Source organism: Phaseolus vulgaris, chromosome 7 (genome assembly GCF_000499845.2).
Source record: "Phaseolus vulgaris cultivar G19833 chromosome 7, P. vulgaris v2.0, whole genome shotgun sequence".
Taxonomy (NCBI): Eukaryota; Viridiplantae; Streptophyta; class Magnoliopsida; order Fabales; family Fabaceae; genus Phaseolus; species Phaseolus vulgaris.
In genome coordinates this window covers 23,003,781-23,028,245 of record NC_023753.2, presented here as the reverse complement: position 1 = coordinate 23,028,245, position 24,465 = coordinate 23,003,781, and the positions used below count along the sequence as shown (strand labels likewise).

General features: G+C 34.8%; 3 protein-coding genes and 1 pseudogene across 4 annotated transcripts; 1 reads left to right on the top strand and 3 right to left on the bottom strand.

The window, feature by feature from the left end:
* Positions 1-3,923: 3,923 nt before the first annotated feature.
* Positions 3,924-4,800, bottom strand: LOC137829578 (leghemoglobin alpha). Its single transcript, XM_068636407.1, has 4 exons — positions 4,640-4,800; positions 4,453-4,561; positions 4,253-4,357; positions 3,924-4,164 (listed from the first exon to the last, which is right to left on the bottom strand). The coding sequence occupies exons 1-4, from the start codon at positions 4,735-4,737 to the stop codon at positions 4,036-4,038; spliced, it is 441 nt and encodes a 146-aa protein (XP_068492508.1). The 5' UTR covers positions 4,738-4,800; the 3' UTR covers positions 3,924-4,035.
* A 3,482-nt stretch (positions 4,801-8,282) lies between these two features.
* On the bottom strand, positions 8,283-8,958 carry LOC137828622 (signal recognition particle 43 kDa protein, chloroplastic-like; the record flags this gene model as incomplete). Its single annotated transcript, XM_068635268.1, has 1 exon — positions 8,283-8,958. A coding segment is annotated over one exon (543 nt), but the record flags the coding sequence as incomplete, so codon positions are not given.
* A 696-nt stretch (positions 8,959-9,654) lies between these two features.
* On the top strand, positions 9,655-11,335 carry LOC137828621 (AP2-like ethylene-responsive transcription factor AIL7). 2 transcript variants are annotated; one of them, XR_011083924.1, is made up of 5 exons: positions 9,655-9,969; positions 10,081-10,169; positions 10,637-10,768; positions 10,856-10,932; positions 11,010-11,335. XR_011083924.1 is itself a non-coding variant. In XM_068635266.1 (5 exons), the coding sequence occupies exons 1-5, from the start codon at positions 9,903-9,905 to the stop codon at positions 11,198-11,200; spliced, it is 471 nt and encodes a 156-aa protein (XP_068491367.1). In that variant the 5' UTR covers positions 9,764-9,902; the 3' UTR covers positions 11,201-11,335. The 2 variants fall into 2 exon arrangements, 1 of the variants encoding a protein (XP_068491367.1); XM_068635266.1 differs by having other exon boundaries at positions 9,764-9,969; positions 10,637-10,683.
* An 11,730-nt stretch (positions 11,336-23,065) lies between these two features.
* On the bottom strand, positions 23,066-23,171 carry LOC137830790 (small nucleolar RNA R71; annotated as a pseudogene).
* Between the last annotated feature and the right edge of the window lie 1,294 nt (positions 23,172-24,465).

Here is a 24,465-nt window from a genome sequence, read left to right as displayed (position 1 = left end):
TTCGTACCCCGACAGTGAAGCTACCGACCATGTCACTAACGACCCATATGTTTTTCACAACAAATCACTTTATCATGGCTCTGAATCATTAAAGGTTGGCAACGGTCAAGGTATGAGTATTATACACACAGGATCTGCTTTCTATATTGCACCACACACACACAAAGTTCCTTCTACGTAATTTGTCACATGTTCCACATATCACCAAAAACTTGATTAGTGTTGCTCAATTTACAAAAGACAATAATGTCTATTTTGAATTTCATCCTCACTCATGTTTTGTTAAACATCAAAACACACATCAGATCCTCATTCAAGGAATAGTTAGAGATGGTCTATATGTTTTTCCTTCTTCCACTGATTCATTCTCTTACACTGTTAACCATGCTTCCTACAAACCAAATGTTCATCCCTTACAACTCTGGCATAACAGGCTTGGGCACAATAGTTTTACTGTTGTTTAACGTGTTTTAAAATCTTGTAAGATACAATATAACTCTAAGAAACAATTTTGTAATGCATGTGTGATCGGTAAGTCACACCAACTACCTTTTCATGCTTCTGCTAACAATTACATTGCACCTTTACAATTGGTTTTAATTGACATTTGGGGACCTTCACCAATATGTGCTTCCAATGGTTCACGATATTATATCTCTTTTCTGGATGCTTATAGTCGTTATACATGATTGTTTGTTATTTCACATAAATCTCAGGCTTCTCTTGCTTTGTCTCGTTTTAAAATATTTGTTGAAAACCAAACCGGCTATAAACTAAAAGCTATCCAAACTGACAACGCCAAAAAGTTTCTATGTTTCAAACAGTTTACTACCGCTTTTGGAATACATCACCATCTCATATGTCCTCACGCTCATGAGAAGAATGGATCCATCGAAAGAAAGCACAGACATATCACTAACATGGGGGCTCACTCTTCTTTCTGCTGCTTCTTTACCTCTCAAGTTCTGGACCGAAGCATTCAAGACAGTCGTTCACATCATCAACCTTCTACCCTCTCCGGTTCTTGGTAACCAATCTCCACATACTCTTCTCTTCCCCAATGCACCTGATTACACAGTTTTAAGAACGTTTGGTTGTGCATGCTATCCTCTTCTTCAACCATATAACAAATATAAACTTGATTTTTGCTCTTCATGTTGCATTTTTCTTGGCTATAACATACACAATTGCAACTACATATACCTTTCTTCATTTGGTAAAGTTTACATTTCTCGTCACATTATTTTTCAAGATCTTTTTCCATATAATATACCATAATACAACTTTATTCATCATGCTCCTCCTGAGATCATCCCTCATACTCCTGCTCCCATCCCCTTAATAATCTCGCAACCCATGTCTTCTCCTCATTCTAATACTTTAAACATCTTTCCTTTTTCTACACATAATCTTGATCCTAAATCCTCTACCATAATACAATCTCCTTCTTCTAATGTTTTTCTTACCAATTCCCTCACTGCTACAAACTTAAATGATCATCCTATGATAACACAATCAAAAGCAGGTATTTTGAAACCCAAAACCTTTACCTCTCACACTGATCTACACTTTTCTATACATGCCACTGTCATCGAAGCTCTTCACTCTCCACACTGGTTTCAAGCTATGACAGACGAATATGATGACCTTATCAAAAACAAAATGTGGATCCTCACATCTCTTCCAGTGGATCCAAAGTTGTAAGATGCAAGTGGGTTTTCAAAAATAAATACAATGTTGATGGCTCTTTCCAAAGGCACAAGGCACGTCTTGTGGCCAAAGGCTTTAGTCAAATTGCAGGTAGTGATTACAATGAAACCTATAGCCCTGTTGTCAAGCCAACAACCATTCGTGTTGTTCTTTCGCATGCTATTTCTGCTGCATGGCCCATACATCAAATAGACGTCAACAATGCGTTTCTGAATGGTGATATTCACGAAGATGTCTATATGCAACAACCTCCAGGTTTTCAATCTTATCTCCTCATCTCATGTGCAAGCTTCAGAAAGCTATATATGGCCTCAAGCAAGCGTCGCGCTCGTGGTTTGAAAAGCTACGTTCTACCTTGGAATCTATTGGTTTCCATTCTACTAAAAGTGATAACTCTTTATTTGTTAAGTTCGATCCATCTTACACCATTTTCATTTTAATTTATGTAGATGACATTGTCATTACAGGGTCCTCAGCTTCTCACATTCAAGCTTTGATACACACACTAGGCTCCTTTCTTGCTCGAAAAGATTTGGGACATCTTCATTATTTTCTTGGCATCGAAGTCCAGCATCTCAAAGATGGAAGTATCAATCTATCTCAAACCAAATTTATAAACGATCTTCTTTAGTGAACCCACATGCACGAAGCTCATACTGTTCCAACTTCCATGCAGATGCTCTTCGTCTATCAAAAGATGTTTCTATGACTGTTCAAGATCCCACTTTATATCGCTCTGTCGTCGGTGCCCTACAATATACTCTCGTCACACGCCCTGAGCTTTCCTACAACGTCAACAAGGTTTTCCAGTTCATGCAAAATCCTCAAGAACACCATTGGAAAGAAGTCAAACATATCTTAAGATATCTTGTTGGAACCACAAAGCACGGTTTTGCTATTAGACGCAGCCTATCCACGGACATCCTAGCTTTCAGCGATGTAGACTAGGGCAGTGATGTAGACGATCGCAAATCCACCACAGGTTATTGCGTCTATCTTGGATCAAACATCATCACTTGGTCTTCTCATAAATAAAAGGTGGTTTCAAGAAGCAGTACAAAAGCGGAGTACCGGAGCATAGCTGTTGTCCTCACTGAAGTTATTTGCCTTCACTCTCTTCTCCATGAACTACACATATCCACCTTACAACCCCACCTCTTCTCCGATAATCTGGGTGTTGTTTTACTTAGTGCAAATCCAATCATGCATTGTTGCACAAAACATTTTGAACTAGACCGTCATTTTGTTAGGGACTACGTTAAACAACAATTTGTTAAGTTAATCCATTTTCCTGCTAGATTTCAAGTCGTAGATGCTTTCACAAAACCAGTATCGGGACGCTTTTTCACTAGCTTTCGTCGTAAACTTATGGTTATTGACAAACAATAAGTTTAAGGAGAGGATATTAGGCAAATGATTTAAATTCTGTTATGACAGTTACGCATACGTAACTCATATATATACATGTATCTCATGCATCTGTAATGCACTGTAACTCATATTCAAGATACTCATTTCTTCTACTCTCTTCTAACAACATTGAGCTTCAAATTAATCATTAGCTTTGTAATTTTTTTACCTTTGCAAGGTTGTCGCTCTCAACTTATCTTAAACATGAAGAAATAAGATTACTTATTTATGAAATGTTAGTTGAAAATATAACTTATTTTAGTGAGATGAGAGTTGGCAGACTATAAAAATGATAAAAAAAACAATTAAAAGCCAAAAAAATAAAAATAAAAGTATTAATTCATTTTATTAACATACCACATTTTATTTTATATACAAATATATTATTTTAAATTATATGAAATTATAAATTTATTTAAATATGTTCTTATAAGTAAGTGGGTAAGGAAATATGCAACTCAACCATCTTATCCCAATTTTTAACTCACGAATTAGTGCATTAAACTACTTAAGTGATCTCACCACACTTTACGGGTTAGATGAGTTCAAATAATTTTGTCATCCATAACCATAAGTTTCAATATTGGATTGAATTTATTAACCACAATAATGGTCTGTAGAATATGTTAGTGCTATTTATTTATATTTAGATAAATAAAAAATTCCTGTTTAATTAATCTTAATAAAATAATTTTGAAACATATACTATATAAATTTGATTGTTTGTTTTTCTCATGAACTTTTTTCTTAAAAATGAGTTTATGATTCACAAACATAATTTATGGAAATATATATGAAGACCATTTATCCAAATACAATAGAATTTACTTATTTTTAAGAAACATTTATATGGGGGAACTTGTTTAATAACAAGTTCTTTCTAAACAAATTTATTCATTAGAAATAAAGGCAATCCTAAGCATATGCCTTTTTAATAGCTGCTGCCAATTCATCGTAGGCTAGTTCGAGAGCAGTGCTGAGTTCATCAGTCCATTTGTCTCCAACTGCTTCCTTTAATGTTTTAAGCAAAGCCTCTTTTACCACCTGCAATTCATACATACCCATGCTTTAGCTCTTATTTCATATCAAACTTCAAAATTTAACACTATAAAACAATATTCATTAACGCTACCAGAAACTGAGAATCGTTTACTCCTTTTTGAGAGTGGATAGAACCAAGTGCAGCATCAGCCACCACTGCTCCATTTGCTCGAAGTTGTGCAGCTGAATCACGCACCTACAATTTCAAAAATATCATAATATTATTATTAATTCATGAAACATCCAAAAATGACAAAAATTCACATAAAATTTGATTTGGTTGAGACTTACCAATCCAAAAAGGCTTTCAGCATGAGCCGTGAGCTTAGGATTAGTGGGATCTACTCCATTAGCAAGAAATGAAAACAAGTTCTTTGCTGCTGGTGCTTTCTCCAGTATCCTATTATTTTTATATATATTATTTCGTCAAACCAAAACACAAACAAACAAAACACACATGTTTAAACAAAACACTTACGAGGTGTAGAACACAACACTGTATTGTGGAATGTTTCCCTTGAATGCTTCCCATGAGCTGTTCACCAGAGCCTCTTGCTTCTCAGTGAAAGCACCCATTTTTCTTTTCTACTTTTCTCTTATTTCTATCTCTTCAATTCAAGTTATGCAACAACTTCACATCCTATACTTCTTTATATAGAAACCTAATTGGAGTCAGAAAAAAATCTAAGTGTTACGTACGTCTCTTGGCTAATGGAGTCTGCTAATACACATGGTGAAGAGACAATTATCTTTTTAAAATCTTAATATCAAATAATCTTTTAATTAATCAAAGTATTCTAAACATTAAAATATTTAATGTCTTTTCAGTTTCATGTAAACATAACTATTAACCTAAAATATATCTGTAAAATACTGCGTTCTTAAATTTAATCTTAATAAAACAAATCTGATTTTTACTATCCTTTTTAAGTCTCAAAATATACTCATTAAACATATTTGAAGTGATAAGTTTTTTTTTTTCAATGGCTTGTAGTGTTTAAAATAGTAGTTTCTAACTTTTAGCATTTTATATTTATTTTTTATACTAATATTTTCTCTTCTTCTATTTATAAAGTAAAATTTTGTATTTTTTTTATTACATAATATTTTATTAGTTATAAATAATTATTCATTTTGGATATTTTTACATCACAATTTTTTTAAAAAATTTTAATATTTACAGTAATTGTTTTGTTATTGAACTCGAAAATATTAATATTGTTAGATTGTAGTTTTTTATATTATATATTTGAACTAATATAATATAACGAAAGTATATGACGTCTATCTTATAATATTTTAATTTATTTTAAATTTGATTGAAAAACGTTTAAATAGAGCATAAGATAAACTACGAGAAAATCATGAAATAAAAATCAAGAGACAAAAAATAATTAATTATTATAGTGACTAAATTAGAGACTAAAAATATTTTTTATTTCTAAATTAGTTTCTATTATTTTTAAATGATTTCTAAATTGGTATCTAATTATAAACCAAAGTTTTTATACCAAATTTAGAAATCATTTAATAATAATAGAAATTAATTTAGAAATAATATTTTTTGTTTTTAAAATGGTTTCTAATTTAGTTATTACTAATTATTTTTTATTTCTAAAATTGGTCTGTATTTCATGATTTTCTTGTAGTAATAGTAGAATACTTAATAATAATAAAACTAAAGCAATTAGAAAAAATATATAATTAAAATGATTTATTTGTAAGTAAAAAATTACAAAAGTTTAAAATGAATTTTTCTAAATAGCTTTTAAATACAAACAAACTAGTTTTTAAATAGTCTTTCAGCTTCCAATTAGCTTTCCAACTAGTTTTAACATAACCTTAATTGCTTTAGGAATTGAAACCTTTTTCTTTACTTTAATCTTTATTATTTTTATTTCCGTTGTAAATATTCTTAATACTTATTAGCAAAACTTTAAAAGTAATATAAGTAAATTATGTAAAATAAGTTTACAAATTCTTGAAGAATAAAAATGTTAATTTGGTATGGTGCACCAAATACTAGTGTGGCTGTTTGTGAGAGACTCTTTCTTCCTACACCTCCATACCTTCTTGTGCCACCCCCATACTAAATATGAAAATACCATTTTATCCTTTTTTTTTCACCCCCTTGAATTTGAAATAATAAGCCTATGGATTATGTAATCCGGATACATTCCGGATTACATAATCCGGAAGTCAATTTTATATTTAGAAAAGACTTCCGAATTATGTAATCCGGAAGCTAATAACACATCTGAAAAAAAGACTTCTGGATTACATAATCCGGAAGCTAATCTTATGTATAGAAAAGATTTCCGAATTATGTAATCCGGAAGCTAATCACAAAAGACTTCCGGATTACATAATCCGGAAGCTAATTCTGAATCTAGAAAAAGACTTCCGGATTATGTAATCCAGAATATTGAAAAGGGTATTTTTGGAATAACAAAAATTTATAGGGGTGGCACAAGAAGGTATGGAGGTGCAGGAAGAAGCAGCCTTTGTGAGACGGTTAGGACTCGGTTGGCTTCTCATTCTTGTGGTTGGGCTTTTGTAGTTACAACACCTTAGTTCTGGGTAAAGTCACGGTTTTCTTTATTATATATATTTTTTATATAAATATATACAGAGAGATACATCTTTTAATAAGAATGAATCAAAGAAATAAATATGACCATATATTTACTATAAATTTGTGATATAAGCTCATACTTACAACAATTAATTTTTTACAAAGAGATATTAAATATTTAAACTTGTTTTGTTATTAAATTTACTGTCTGATTTAATATTTTTATTTATTATTATTAAAAATAAAATAATTAATGCATTTTGAAACTTTTTAATGAGATTAAATTGAATGTCTTTTTAGTTTATATTTAACCAGATCCAATATAAAATATCCCACTTAAAATTAGCATACATTAATTTTATAAAAATACATTTACAATATAATCTCTTCACTACACTACAATCATAATAATAACAACTAATTTTTAGAGATAATTAATTATTATATTAACTAAGTTAAATATTATTTTATAAACTAAAACATATTAGTATTTAAAATATTTTTTATTAATAATAAAATTTTATAACGTAGATTCTAAATTGGTACTAACATTAACTTATAAGATTTTAGCTACTAATTGATTATAAATTAATTACTAATTTATAATTAAAAAATAATATAGAATATAAAATAACTAAAATCTCAGTAGTTAATTTTAGATACCAATATAAAATTTACTTTATCAATTTGTATTAAAAATATAAACGGTTGTAGATGCCAATAATTTTAAATAAGCTAAATAAACATAATTAATTTACATCAAATAAATATGTCCAAACTACTAAAAACTATAATAATTAACCATCATCTTGTGTTGATAAAAAAAAAATCATTGACTTTAAAAGCGTCATTGTTGTTCTTCTTTCAATAACATTGATCTAGCCTTTGAAGAACTTTCATCTTCCACTTTTTCATAATTATAATATTTTCCATTATCTGCACACATTATTGAACAAGGTCAATGAATGAATTTTAAAAAAATATATATAAAATAAGTTAAAATAATTTAATTGTCCTCACAAATTCATACTTCCAATTAGTAATACAAATAATTGCTTCCACATTTTCAGAAAAAAGACTATTCATATACTTGTTAAGGATCTGGGAACCAATGCTAAATGCAGATTCAAATGCAACTAGGAAATATCTAGCCATTAAAGCAATATGAAAAGTGTTGATTGTTATTCTTCCAACATTTTAACTCATCCATTTGCTAAAAAAAATCAATATTCAAACATGGTTCATCCAAATAAGTATCAAGTTGTGTCATTCCATTTTTATTAGCTACTTGAAGTTTGCACATTTATAATTCTTATTATGATGTAATAAGTTAATAGCATGCATAATCACTACAAAATATGTTGTAAAAAGTGACAGTTTTAATATGGCGGTTATTAATAACCGCCACAAATTTCAGTATAATACGTCGTTTAATGAACTGCCACAATTATCTTTTGAAAATATGTCATTTTTTCCTCCATATACCATTTCTCACTATTTACAATTTTTTTAAACTTGTTTTAACTCTTAAACTGAATAGACTTTCAACTTCCTCTCTCCGTTAAACAATCGCCCTCCCTCTCACCATACACTCACGAAATCCTACCACCCTTCCTCCTTTCTTCCTGCAAAACATTCACGAAACCGCTGTTCAAGAATCTCCTGCACCTCCACGCCTTCTAAAACCCTAACCATGCCTTTGAGTGCATCGGATTTCCCTTCGACGTCGCCATCAGAATCTCCCGCGCCAGATCTAACGCCGTTCTTCCACGGTCATCCGCCACCTTGGGATCCGCACCGAGATCCAGCAGCAACTTCGTCACGTCGTGCCTCACGTACCCTGCCGCCATGTGCAGCACCACAAGACCTCCGCTACGGTCGCAGTGGTCCAGATTCGCGCCAGCTTCCACAAGTAGCTTCACGCATGATTCAGAGCCCAGTCCCGCTACAAAGAGGAGCGTGGTGCGGCCATCAGCGTCCACATCGTCAACATCGCGACTGTCGCCGGAGTCGACGAGATTCCTCCACGCGGACTCGTTGGCCTCCTTTGCAGCAGTCCACCACGGGGTCTCGTACTCGGCAACAACGTCTTTGGCGATGAAGTCTGTCGGAACGCATGACGATGCGTGGTCGTCGTTCCACTCGATGAGGTACTCCATTCTAGCGGCGGGGTCGAGTTCTCTGCTGTCGATGATGCCTTTGACTTCACCATAGGACTCATATTATAATAATAATAATTATTATTATTATTTATATCACCCTGAATACACAAACATTTTCACTGGATCTTACGAAAAGGATGTATGATGACCCTGATTTCCTAACTTATTAAGTGTTATGTTAACTTTAATTTATTATATCTCACTCTCAGATTCATGGAGGTTCTAGTGGGATTGGTATATTTGCAATTCAGATAGCCAGGTATCAAAGGATAAGAGTATTCGTTACTGTAGGTTCAATACCGATTTACCCTTTTATTCAACAATAGTCACTTTCCAATCATATGGAAAACTGAAATTAGTTGTCTCTCTGATATATTCTAGACTAGATATTGTTTGACAGGGAATGGGGAGAAGCTAGCTTTTCACAAGAGTATTGGGGCTGATGTGGCCATCAATTACAAAACAGAAGACTTTGTTGCCAGGGTACAGGAGAAAACTGGTGGACAAGGTATTATCTCTTGCTTGCATGATGTGATTTTCCTTTATTCCTTGGTGTTTAATATTTGGTGGACAAATAGTGTTCTTACAAGTAGTATTCTTGACTATTTTAAGTTATCTACTTACTATGATTGTTAAAACTATTATTAATCTGAAAGGAAAAATTGCACTGATACTATCAATTTTTGTCTTTAAACTAATGTTGTTCATAGATTGAACCTTTTAGTACAAATAAAATTCAACCCGTCCTTGTTCTAGGAAAAGAGGATGGGGTTGATGGATCTAATCCAATGTACAATTGTTTTCATCCTATCTAGCAGCCATAAAGGAAGTGAGAGAGAAAAAATAAAAGGAAAGGTTGCCTCTGCGCATGCACCATGGCAATTGGCAAACATATATGATCACTTTTCTTTGGTCATTTTCATTTTGGGTTAGAAAAGTTATTTTTGCAGATAATTTTGACTATTCCGTTAGCTGATGTTTAATATTTTTGGCTTTTCCTTTGTATGGAATGGAACTTTGGTGCATTTCTGGCTGTCATTCAACTTTTTGACTCTTCTACAGTTTATTTGGGTAAGTAGTACTTTTCATTTGTATTTGGTTCAAAAATGCTTAATACTATCTTAAACTTTTTGTTGTTGTTTGAGAGATGGTTGTGACATAGGCAATTGTTGTGATTCTCAGGTGGATATGATAAGGAAGAAAAGGCCGCTAGAGCTTATGATTTGGCAACTCTAATGTATTGGGGTCCCACCGCTACCACCAACTTCCCTGTAATGCAGCCACTTCTTTCTTGTATTCAGTTTTGATAGATCTTAGTTGCATGAAATCTTAGACATATACAAGAACTGAAAATCTTGAGGTGGGACCAAAGAAGGGGAGATTCTATGAAAGGAATCATGCATGTTTAGTGTTCATATTTTAATATGCTTGTATATAGAAAAGTGATACATACAAAAGTTTCTCTTAAAGTGGATTGTGGTTAATGTGAAAGAAATATAATTTACTCAGTACTTAAAAAGTGTTGAGCCTAAGGTGCCAAGAAAGGGTGTATAGTATCTTCCTACTACAGTGGCAAGAATTTGAAAAGATGGAGGAAGAGAGGGTCGAGAATTTAATATTATATGTATAACTAGCTTGGTGGGTACATCCTACATATGTATTATAAAAACTGAGATAATGCATGGATCAGTATTGTAACAAACATCACTTTGACTTTATTTCTACCCTCCTCTCTTAGGTGTCCAATTATTCAAAGGAATTGGAGGAGATGAAGCATGTTACGAAGTAAGAATTTATTGCATCACTGCAAGGTTTGTTTAAGTTAGCTTGAGTTTTTCAAGGGAGCTTCAATATACAGAGGTTTCACAAGGTTTGGAGTCTATAATTTAAATTTAAAATTATATAACATATTGAAGTGTTTGTTTCTGTTTTAATTCTTGTAAGTTGTGTTTTGCAGGCATCATCAACAGAGTAGGTGGCAAGCAAGAATTGGCCGCGTAGCTGGAAATAAAGATTTGTACCTGGGAACATTCGGTATATATCTTTTCTTTTCTTTCATAGTTATGTTATAAAAAAAGTGTCATCATCTAAGGCATCTCACATTGTAACAGCAACTGAAGAGAAGGCAACGGAGGCATACGATATTGCAGCAATAAAGTTCAGAGGTGCAAATGCAGTAATGAATAGATATGATGTGGAAGTTATAATGAAGAGTTCTCTTCCAGTGGGTGGCATAGCAGTGTCCACTGAACTGTCACTTATGCTAATGCAACTGAGCTTAATGCAACTCAACCTTTTGTAGTTTGATATTTTAATTTTAAATTATGTATTAACTTTGAACAATTGTTTGTGTTTTAATTTTTAATTATGTATCAACTTTGAACAATATTATATGAATTTTAATTTGCAATACAATGGATGGATGTTTACTACATTATATATTATTTCATTTTATTTAGTGTTTTATTTTTTTTATTATAAAAATATGTTATGTTTAGTTTAATTTTGGTGGTTAAATTATATTTAGTTAGAATGAATGGATGATTATAACTTTATATATTATTTTATTATGAAAAAAGTGGTGGTTAAATTTTATAATTGTATAAAACAGATTATAAAAAAAGTGGTGGTTAAATTTTATTTATTCAGAATTAAAATTACGTCAGTTAAAAACGTCGTTACTTACGTATATTATGGCAACAAAAACTAAAAAAAAAATTAAGCAGATTAAAGTAAGCAACTTACATAAAAATATATGGTTTAAAAGTAGATGAGGATGAAGATTGTCCATGTTTACACTTTTGAACATTTGTTAATGTTGTCAAATAGAATATTGGATAAAAAGTTAGTATAATTTTTCTTTGATATTTATTTTTCAATTTTAGCTCCTAAGAAAGTAAATCAATTTTTTCATAGCAAAAACCCAATATTTGTAACTTCATCTTTGGGTCTAAAATTTCCCTAAATGCAAGCACAACACAATATTCATCACAATATTTATCAAATTTTACTATCATTAATTCAATCATATTCTTAATTAATTTATTCTCATCTTTCACATTTTTCATCATAAACATTAAATTTTCTAAACTTCTAAACAATACAAGTTGGAAGTAGGATAACTTGTGACAAAAATCAAGGTAGTGATGTCATAAAAAGGTAACAAGAACCTACAATAAAATTTTAGTTATGTCTCACTCATCCTACAAAGGGAAATATTTATAAGATTCATCAACCAAGTCAAGCTTCCAAAAATACATAGATATTTAAGAGCACTTTTAAGAACCAAGTAAGTTGAGTTCCATCTTGTACGGACATCAAGACACAACCCATGATGCATCAATATCACTAAATATTTCAAGACATTGTTTGAATTTCATCATTCTATTCTTTGAACCCCTCGTATATTTGGTGTTATTTCTAATTTGTTGCAAAGGATCATCAAGCACATTTAATCCTTTTTAAATGATTAAATTTAAGACGTGTGTAAAATAACAAACATAAAAGAATTCACCACCATAAAAGAGGTTCGCTTCTTAAAGTATTTTGGAGATCAGCATTAGCAGAAGAATTATTCAAAATGATAGGAAAAAATTTCTCTAATCCCTAATTTTGTAAAAAAATCATTAATTTTCTTAGACAACTCCAAAACCTGCATGACAAAAGTCGAGAAGCTTAGTATTTAACTTCCAATTCAGGTTAACAAAATGGGCAATCAAAGATATGAAACCCTTGGTTTTAATAGATGTATAGGTTAGCTAACTTGGAGACTACCCTAGATAGAGCTCAAGAACAAATGTTTATGATAAAAAATGGACAACATAACTCTTCTTATTCAAGCTAATATTTTTGTTGAACAAGATGCTTTGATGCCTCCAAATCTGTGTAGAAGACTTGAAGAACCTGCTGTTGTATCTGTGCGTGAGGTTTAGTAATTTTTGACTTGTTAATTCACACCTTGTATTAATCCAAACTCACTAGACTCTTTATCTTTTTTAAAAGAAATATTTTCTAAAAAGCTGGGAACTTTTAGTCAGTTGTTTTTCAAAACAACCAGGTTATTTCAATAAAACAACTGTTGTTTTATTTGAAATTTTTAATAGAAAACTTATTTCAATCTGTTGTTTTCAAAAACAGTCTGTTTTTTTATAACAAAACTGGATATTTTGGGATGCGCATTGACTCATTCAATGCTACATTCAATGCTAATGATTACTGCTAATGATATTTATTGTATCTGTTGTGTTATATATTATTTAACTCGGGCGGTCGGTCAGACTAGCCCCAGTCACTAGATTGGCCCGTCCGATACCGACCGACACACTTGCCCCAGGCTCGAAGAGATTGATTTCTGAAGAGTCGAAAAGAACCATTGGAGTTCCCGAGGCGAGATGTGACCGTTGACAACATTTAATGCTTGGCAGAGATGTAATGTTTGTTTTTGAAGAAAAAACCGTCGTTTTGATGTGCATCGTTTCATCATATGAGTTTGATGATGGAGATCGTATGTCGCTTCGTATGCCGAGCAGTACAGACCATTGGATGAGGAGAAATTTGACAGTACCGGTCACCTCCTAAGGTTGTTATAAACAGTAGTTCCTTTGACCATGAGGGGGTTTACATTCCTAAGGATTTCACTGAGTGCTCTGAGTGTCGCGTCTGGTGGTGCGAGGGAGGTGGTGACTCAAGTCAGTCATTAGACGGTCCAAGATATGATTGGGTTGACCTGTCTATGATGAAAATTCCCACTAAGTTTAGGGATTCTGATAGTTTAGAACAGTTTTTGTCTAATAATTCCTTCATAAAACCTAACAGCCCAGCTGATGCGGTAATGGCTAACATTTGTAGTCATACCGACTGAGTTTGTCACGGTCGAGAAAATGCGCCCCGAGATTTCTTCTTTGTATATAACACTTTCTTTTCAAACCTACATATAACTCTGTCTTTTGATGATTTTACCATAGGGGTCCTCCGGATCCTCAATGTGGCTCCTACCCAACTGCACCTTAACTCGTGGACAATCCTTCAGGCGTTCTGAGTTCTTTTGTGACCTTTTCAAGCTTATTCCCACACCTCAGTCCTTTTTGTTTTATTATAATACTCGTCCGAACATTCCCGTGAGTTGGTTGTCTTTGTCAAGCCGACTAGGGAATGTTCGGTTCATAGCTTTTACCATTTCATATAAAAAATTAAAAAAAAATATTTTAAAATTTTTGTGGAGTTGGACGGTCGTGACTATTTCTATAATTCTGAAACAAACAAAGTTCCCTTTTCATTGGACTCAGAATCCGACTCAGCTTGGTACCGAGTCGTGGTCTTCCATGTTACCGTGGATAAGTCAATCATGGTATTTTTTTTTATCAGTTTCCGTATAAACTATCTACCCAAGAGGTGATAGCTTTATACGGGTAGGCCAAGAAGTGGGCGAATTTCAATGCTACGTAGATTTCTTGCATACGACTTTGTATTCATTATGTTGACGTTCAATTTTGTATGTAACTTGCAACCATTATTAACCGGATGGATCCAGCTTTGAGCAACTTTGTGAGTAACTTGAAGCGGCAGGCAGCCAACATGAAGATTGGTAGTTTTGAAATGGTTGGGAAGGGCAACTCAGTCATTCTGGTCGACGTGGTCCCGGCCAGTGCCCTGGTTCCTCTAGCGGTGAGCCGAAAGATGGGTCGACCGCCCAAGGCCCAAGCAGGTGTAGAGTTAAGGTCCTCCTTCGTCAGGCAGTCGTCCATGCTAAATCCTTCGCTTCAAGTGGCGCAGGCTTTAAAATTTGATCTGCGTCCCGAAGACGAGAGCGTTTTGGCGGTCGTCCCCACCGCCAACTTGATTGAAGAGCTTCTCGAGTTACAAAGCCTAGCCGTGGTGGTTGGAAAGACTCTTGGTGAAAAGTTAAAACGAACTAGTATGGTGCTAGTACTTAAGTTGAAGACTGAGTTGGCAAAATCGGCCAATTCTTTTAAGGCGACTGTGGCGACTGCAAAGGAGTGTAAGGAAAAGATGCGCCAGGATCAAATGGCGGCCGAGGAAGTTCAAGAGGCCTTAAAATCTGAACATGCAAGGGTTGAAGCTGAAAGAAATCAACTCTTAAAGGAGAAGGTTGATGCTAAAGAGAAGGAGAAAACACTTGTTGCTGAAATGGAGAAGTGCCACTCGTTCATGCTGCGAATAAACGAGGAGATTTTTTGGCAAGGCGTTCGGCAGGTAGCCTTTTACAATGGCGTTTCTGCAAACGAACCTCGCTATGATCTGAACAAAGATGTGTTGTACGAGAAGCTCGTACCACTTGTGAGGGTGAAGCTGATCGCACTGAGTCGACCGAGCCAGAGCCGTCGTTTTGAGGATAAAACATAACCTCTTTGTATTTAACCTACACCCGGGTTGTGGGCTTTGAACAATGTGTTTTTATTATAAACAATTATGTTTGTATTTGAATGCATGGTACTTATCAATATATCAATTTATTTGTGCCTTTTTATTCGCTTTTATCGTCCAAGTCCATGGTGCTTTTTTTAACTCTAGCAATTTAATAAGAATTTGACCAACTGAACGGTATTTATTCTGATCGCCTAACACGATATTATTCTGATTGGTTTGATCGATTTCAGAACGCACAGATCAAGGTTAGGTTCTCGATAGATCCAATCTCGTAGGCTCAAGACTTGTGTGGGCCACTTTTTGAGAGATTTAGTTAACTTAATAGAGAAATTGGCCTTAATGGATGCTATTGGAATTAAAACTTGTTGTTATGTTCGTACCGATCGAGTTGGTGTAGGGTAGGAAATATGCATAGTCTTGTACCGATCATCTGATGCGAGTTTTTACTTATATTCTGATCGTTTAATTCGATATATATCTATATATATATATATATATATATATATATATATATATATATTTAGTTCTGATCACCCAATGAGCGATGGTTTGCTCAACGTTTTGTGTTATGTGTTCTGTTTCGGTCGGTGTTAGCCGTAATATAGTGTCTCAATAAATCAACTTAAGAGATAATATAAATTTTAAAGTATCTCGTTAAAACCTTCTCAATCGAAAACTCTCTTTAGGAAAAAACAACCGAGCGAGGAGAAAGTACATTATTTATTGAAATTTCAACTACAATAGAATTTGAGATGCGTGGCATTCCACGTTCTCAAAATGTTTTTTCCTGACAAAAATTCTAAATGATATGCACCACCTTCTGTTGTGCCAGCAATGCGAAATGGTCATTAACAGATGCTCGAGAATTTGTCGCTATCTTTCTAGACGTCACTACGCATTCGCCAGACCAAGTCCCATTTTTGAAATTTTCTCAGCTTTACCTTTGAATTGTATTGTCTTGTCGCATATGCTTCCTTTCTTATTATGGCATTGTCTTTGAATTCGTTGATGAGATCTAGTCTGATCAGCAAACTTTCTTTATTCAAGTCCAAATCCAGGGTTTGTCATCGTAATGAGGGCTCTCCTACCTCAACAGGAGTCATGACTTTGGTCCCGTATGTCAGACTGCACAAGGTTTCCTAAGTGGTGGACTGTGGTGTACATTTGTACGCCCATAAAACTTCGAGGAGTTCTTCAATCCATTTACCTTTTTCCAGTCCGAGTCTTTTCTTCAACTCATTTAAAATGACTTTATTAGCAGCTTCATCTTGGTCGTTGGTTTGCAGGTGCTCTACTAAGCTTGTGATGTGTTTGATATCAAGCTTTTTGTAGAACTCGGCTAGACCTCGGTCAGTGAATTGTTGACCATTGTCAGTAATGATAACGAGGGGTAGCCCGAACCGGCATACGACGTTCTTCCAAACAAAATTTTGAACATTATGTGTGGTGATTGCAATTAAGGGCTCAGCTTCTATCCATTTAGTAAAGTAGTCTGTGCCAACCAATAGAAACTTGCACTGTCCTTTACCTGGGGCGAATGGCCCAACGATATCCATCCTCCACTTCACAAACTGCCATGGAGAGAGAATGTAGTGAAGATTCTCAGGTTTTTGATGGTGTAGGGTACCATGTTCTTGACATTTTATACATTTTTGTACGAATTTCGTGCAATCATCGTCTACGGTCGGCTAATAGTAACCTGCTCGTACCACTTTAGCGGCCATTGTTCGAGCTTATGAATGAGTGCTGCAAACCCCTTCGTGTATCTCTCGTATGACATAGGCTGCCTGTTCGGGAGTGAGGCATTTCAAGAGTGGCCGAGTGTAACCTCGTAGGTAGAGGTCCTCATTTATTAATAAGAACCGACTGGCCTGTTGTTTCATCTCCTTCTCGCAATGTGCCTCACATGTTCCATCGACCAAGAATTTTTTGATAGGTGTCATCCAGTTTGGCTCAATTTCAGTCGTCATACATTCTTCCAAACCCACACTAGGACTAGTCAAAGTGATGTGCATAACCAACCGATGAAGTCCCATTTTTCTAGTTGTTTCTAATCGAGAGAGCGCATCAGCTCGAGTGTTGTGTTCTCGCCGAATGTGCTGCATTATCACTTCGGAAAATTTTGGGAATAGGTTTTTCACAAAGTGATAGTACTGCTCCAACAGTGTTTCTCGGACGTCGAATTCATCTTTCAGTTGACCGACCACTAGGTGAGAGTTGCTTTTACACAGTAATTGTTTCACGTCTAAATCAATAGCAAGATTGAGGCCAGCTATGATGGCTTTGTATTCGGCATGATTATTCGATGCCTTGAATTCAAATTTCAAAGCCTGTTTAGTGATAATATTCCCTGGTCCCTCTAGTACTACTTCTGCGCCGCACGACCTACTGTTGGTAAAACCTTCGACAAGGTCCACTGTGTGTTTTCTGCCCTAGTCAATTGAGGATTGAGTTCAGCAGAAAAATCGGCTAAGGCTTGCGATTTATTGCCCCCCTGGGTTTGTATTGAATGTGAAATTTTGATAATTCTACAACCCAACCTATCATACTTCATACTAGGTCTGGCTTCGCTAGTATTTTCATAATAGGGTAGTAAGTTTTGACTATGATTTGGTGATTCTGAAAATACATATGGATCCGATGTGTGGTTATCACCAACGCCAGGGCAACCTTTTCAATCATTTGATATCGAATCTCAGCTCCGTGGTGTACTTTACTAACAAAATAAACCAGTCATTCTTCGGTATTTATCTCTTGAACTAATGTTACACTCACGGCGTCTTCTGATATTGCCAGATATACAATTATAGGTTCCTTGGGGACCGTTTTTTGAATAACCGGGAGGATGCCAGGAACGCCTTCAATTGAAGAAATATTTCCTCACATTCGTCTATCCATTTAAATTTATAAGCTTTCCTTAATAGTTATACGATGGGCTTGGTTCACTCTGCGAGTTTGGGCACGAATCTCGAAAGACCCGTGAGCCGACCGATCAACCTCTGTATCTCTTTTATACTCGTAGGCCTCGCATTTCGATGATAGCCCTACATTTCTCTAGATTGGCTTCTATGCCACGATGGGTGAGCATAAAGCTTAAGAACTTCCCTCCTTCCACTTTGAACGCACATTTGTCAGGATTGAGACACATTCGATAGCGACAATGTCATCCACATAAACTTCAACGCTTCTTCCGATCATGTCATGGAAAATATAATCCATCAACCGTTGGTAGGTGGCTCCGGCATTTTTGAGGCCGAAGGGCATGACCTCATAGTAAAAATTATCAAAGCCAGTCCTGAAAGGTATTTTTTCCTTGTCGCCTTGATGCATCTAAATTTGATTGTATCCCGAATAGGCATAAAAAAACTTAAGATATTTTGGCCAGCGGCCCCATCAACGAGCCTGTCAATAGTCGGCAGGGGGTATGAATCTTTAGGGCATGCTTTATTTAGATCAGTATAATCTACACACATCTGCCACTTACCATTAGATTTCTAAACCATTATGACGTTGGCTAACCATGTCGTATAGTGTGCCTTTCGTAAGAAACCAACTTTAAACAGTTTTTCAATATCTTCTCGGGCGGCATCGCACCTCTCTTCCCCGAGCTTTCGCTTTTTTTGAGCTACCGGTTTCGCCTCCTTATATATAGAGAGGCAATGTGCAATGACTTTGGGACTTACTTCTGGGATGTAAGCGGCCGTCCAGGAAAAAAGATAAGCGTTATCTATCAAAGTTCTATTAATCAACCTGCGGTTGTCCGGTTTCAAGGTTGATCTGATGTATGTGTTGTGTTCATCATCATTGAGGGGTAAAGGTTGAACCCGCCTCCATTCGTGCGTCATCAAGCCGAGGATCTAGATCTACAAGCGCGACCATATAATCCTTTGCTTTTCTGCGGGAACTATTCTCAGTCGATCGTCCTCGTCTCTCACGAGATCGATCGCGTGGGGATGATATGTACAGTCGTTGGTAGGCTCAACTTTCAAAGTTGCAACATAACACTCACACACTACCTTTTGATTTACGTGGACCGTAACAATATCCCCAGTCGTAGATGGAAACTTCATGGCTAGGTGAGGGGAAGATACTATTGCCTGGAGACGGTTTATGGATTATCGGTCGAGTAGTATGTTGTATGAGGTATTAGCATTTATTAATAAATATCTTATCTTTATGGTTTTCGCCGAACCTCCTTCTTCTCCGAACGTGGTGTACAAGTCAATGTACCCCCTGGTATCTACTCACTCGCTCGAGAATCCGATGATTTGCTCCTCATAGGGTTGGATTTTCGACTCGAGAATTCTCATTTTCCGAAAGGTTTTCCAGTAAAGGATATCCACTAAATTGCCTTGGTCCACTACTACTTTAGTGATTGCGAACTTATCTATCTCCATGGTTATTACCATGGGATCATCTTGAGCTGCGTCAATTGCTGTAAAATCATCATTAGTGAATGTTATCAGGGGTATCCTCGGTCTACTCTAGCGGGATCTAGCATGATCCGATTGGATAGCTCGAAGATGTTTTTTCTTAGACAAATTAGAACATCCTCATCTTGCAAAGCCTCCGAAAATTGAATTGACCTCCTCACCTGGTGTACCGAGCGATACCGGCCCGACTATGGTATTGATGACTTCTCGTACTCTGCGCCTAGTTCGATTGTTCCTTCAGAACTCTCAGTCGTATGGTCGTAGTGCCAATATGTAGTTTTAATGATTGAGAAAATTGAACACTTTGGAACTTAATTGTTGCTTAATGTAAGAAAATTACCCTAATATGAGAATTATTGAATCTGATTAGATATTTTGAACCAAGAAACAAATGAAGAAATTTAATCTCAATTTTAGTGTAAATTGCAGATGAATATGAAGCATTGAAAGAAGAAAGCAAAAACTTAATTGGATCACAAGAAGATTTAGCTCAAGCTAGAAGATTTAGCTCAAGCTAAAGGATTTAGCTTAAGCTAAAACTGTCCATAGTTGATTAAAGGTGCAATACGAATCTAGCCCAGGCTAGAATTGCTAGCTCAAGCTAAAAATGCACCGAAAGATCTAGCTTAAGCTAAATTGGCTCGCTTGAGCTAAAGTTCAATATATAAATTTTGGAACAAAGTGAAACAAAAGGGGTGGAAAAAGATTTGATTTTTATAGAGAGAGATTAGTGAGACAAGAAAAGGAGAACTCTATTCTAAGAGAAGAACTTGCTCAGATCAGCCCTTCTTATGCAATCCAGATCAAGAATGAAGATTGGAGGAGCTGTCATGAGTGGTTAAGTGCTTTCTAACTTGGGATTGAATGTAATCTACTTTGATCAAATGTATTCTTGTTGATATATATATATATATATATATATATATATATATATAATATTCTCTTTTCTACTTGTTCTTGGTATATTTATTTCATGCTTATTGCTTGATTCTATCTGATCAATGGAGTCTTGATTTTGATCCTTAAATTTAACTGGAAAGTACCTTTAAGGATCTGAAATAGATGAAAATACTTGATAACTTGTAATACTAGGAATAGATTTCAGGTTATTAATTGCATCATAATTCTGTTCATAAAGCTTGATCATTAGTTAGATATTTGAGGAATCAGTATTTGAGAAATTATCTTATGAATTTCATCTATGAGGAATCAAGGTGAATGACTTTAAATTAACCATCAAGAATAAGTAGTTTTGAGTATTATGTATTGTATTATTCCAAAATACATATGATTGAAATATACTTAATTCAATCCCAAGTATCTTTCTCTATATTTGATAAGTTAGTTTTGTTTTTGGTTGAATCAAACCCTAAATCTTTGAGTTACTCGTGAAATCTTTAATTTGGTTATGAACATGTTCTCTAAATTATTTTCTATACTTAATGAGTTTTATAACAAAACTTCTTAATTAGAATTGTTCCCTGTGGGTTCGACATTCGAACTTTAAAGAGTACTATATTACAGTTGATTCGGTACACTTGCCGAGAAAAATCAACAAGTTTTTGGCGTCGTTGCCAGGGAACAATTTCTTTTAAGAATTTCTAAAGTATAACTTATTGAGTATTGTGAAAAGTTTTTTTTCGTTGTGAATAGACACTTGTTTAAATCTAATTTTTTTATCATGTGTTAATCCTTGCTTGAGTTGTCTTAGATACATGCTATTAAGAGGACAGGTTCCTAAAGATCAATTGGAATTTGATCCAAAAATTGAGAAGACAGCTAGAAAAAATCAGAGCAAGAAGAGAGAAGAAAAGAAGAAGTAAGGACAAACAAAAGGAGAATCTTTCAACACTCTCAACTCACACAGTCAAACAGAGTTACAAATGGTTGATAATAGACAAAATCCACCTAGAAGGACATGGGAAGACTATGTTATGCAACAAGGACCAAGGCATTTCTCCAACATAGCCATACCTCTTGCCACCAAATCATTAGAAATGAAGCCAGTTTTTCTAAGCTTAATCAGCACTCATCAATTCATTAGAATGGATCATGTGTTAGAATATATGGCCTTAAACGAGAGGGGGTGAATTGTTTAAGAGGGATTTTCGCAAACTTTGAAGGTATAATGAAAATCAATGCTGAATTACAGAGAAAAGAATCAAGGAAACAAATACCCAAAACTGTTTTAAGATGATATCAGAAAAACAATCGGTTGTTTTATCGAAACAATCAGTTGTTTTTATCAGCAGTTTATAAAAACAACTTAAAAACAGAATTTAAAGAGTTAAGGGTAAGAAATAAGCACGCAAGCAATTTATACTGGTTCACTCTTACACCAAGAGCTACATCCAGTCCCTAGAAACCACTAGGTATTCCACTATGCAATCAAAACCAGATTACAAACACCACACACCAAAGTAGTGACCTTGAACCCCTCAAGAAACACACTACCTTTGGCAAACCACACCAAGAGTGTTGATCTTGAACCCCTCAAGAACACACAACACTCCTTGGCAACACAAATACAGAAATACAGTAATCAAGGAAGAAGGGAATAGAATACACTTGGGTATTACAAGGCTTAAAGTTCAGAATTACAACCCAATCCTATTCCACACACTTAAGAATGATCCAAAGCTCTTTCAAATCTTGGAAAAGCTGTTTTGATAAACTCTTTCTGTTACTCCAAGATTAGAAGCGTAAAACTACCTTTATATAGACCAACCAAGTGGTCAAAAGCATTTAATAAAGGAGCCAAGTTAGTTAGGATCATTTAAAACATATTAAAACCGCTTAACAGAATTCTGTTAAGGTTTTCAGGAAAACAATCGATTGTTTTGTCGAAACAATCGATTGTTTTGGTTTGACAGCAAAGTCAACCAAGTTTTTCAAAAACAGCTAAGGTAAAACAACCTGTTGTTTTGAAAAACAACCTGTCGAATTTTTGACAGCGTTTTAGAAAACACATCTTTTCAAAAGGTTAAAGATTCAAATGAATTTGGATCAACTTAAGGAGTGAATTAACAAGTTTCAAACAACTAGACAACACACACACACCCAACAGCAAGGTCTTCAAGCTTTCCTCTTGGATTTGGAGACATCAAAGCATCTTGTTCAACATCATGAAGACCCTTATACTCATCTATCCACATTCTATGAGCTGGTTGATACCATGGGCTTCAAGGAAAATGATATTGAATCTACTTATTTGCGTCTATTTCCTTTCTCACTTGCAGGAAAAGCAAAAGAATGGTTAAAGTCACATCCAAACTAGAGTCTAAGTAGCTGGAATGATGTAGAAGAGAAATTCCTACATAGATTCTTCCCACTCTCTCAATATATTAAGGCTAAGTCTGATATCTCCACATTCAGGCAAGGGCCAGATGAACCTTTTTGTGAAGCTTGGGAACGTTTTAAAGTGATGTTAAGAAGGTTTCTTAATCATGGCTTTGAGAATATTGCTTAGTTGAACATATTCCACAATGGTTTGAGGTCGGATACTAAAATGATCTTGGATGCTGCAGCAGGAGGTACAATGATGACTATTGATGCAGAGCAAGCTACAAGAATCATTGATGCCTTAGCCTCAACAGATTACCAAGCTCAACACGACAGATATACAGTGCAAAAGAAAGAGGTGTTGGATCTTAGTACTTCAGATGCAATTTTAGCACAAAATAAAATTTTGACTCAGCAAATTAAGGCATTAACCAAGCAAATGTCAAAACTGCCTCAACAATTACATGCAGTAAATTCTCCTTCAATTCAAAATGAAGCTTTGAAGTGTGATTTTTGTGGGGGAGATCATTTTAATGGTCAATGCTTTTATCAAAATCCAGCAGAGAAAGAGGTTCAGTATATGAATAATCAAGGAAGACTAGGTGGTTTTTCATCTAACTATCCAAATAACATGGCTCAAGGGTGGAGGAATAATCCAAATCAAGGTTCTGGATGGAAGCAAGAAGTTGGATCATCTAACAGGCAAGTTCCTTGGTTCCAACCACATTATCCTTCCATTCATGAGAGAACATCAAAATAGGAGGATACTTTTGAGAAGTTCATGCAAGCCTCTCTATCCAATCAGAAAAATATTGAAGCATCAATAAGGAATTTAGAGACACAGGTGGAGCAGTTGGCTAAACAGTTAGCTGATAATCAAGGAAGTCAATTTTCAGCCAATACACAAACCAATCTAAAGGATCATTGCATGTCTATCACTACCATAAATGGGAAAGTTATAGGAAAAGGAATTGGAGAAAACTTAGTTGTTGAGGAGGAGGTTTTAAAAGATAGAGATTGAAAAATAACAAATTGAGTGTGAGGGAGGATAAAAAAGGAATAAGGAAAATGTTGTAGATATTGGAGAGAAAATAGAAAAAAAAAAGTGAAAAACAAGAGAGGAGTGTTCCTATAAAATATGTACCTTATCCACATGCTCCTACAAAGAAATGCAAAGAAAGGCAATTTGCAAGATTTATGGATATTCTCAAAAGATTGCAAATTAACATTCCTTTTACTAAAGCTTTAAAGAAGATGCCTACATATGCTCAATTCATGAAGGAATTATTGATAAAGAAAAGAAAATTCAATGACCAGGAGATAGTTGAATTGGAAGCTGGATGCAGTGCTATAATTCAAAAATCATTACCGCAGAAATCTAGAGATCCTGGGAGTTTCACTTGCCAGTTACCATAGGAAATTTCACTGTTGGAAAGGCATTATTGGATCTTTGAGTTAGTATTAA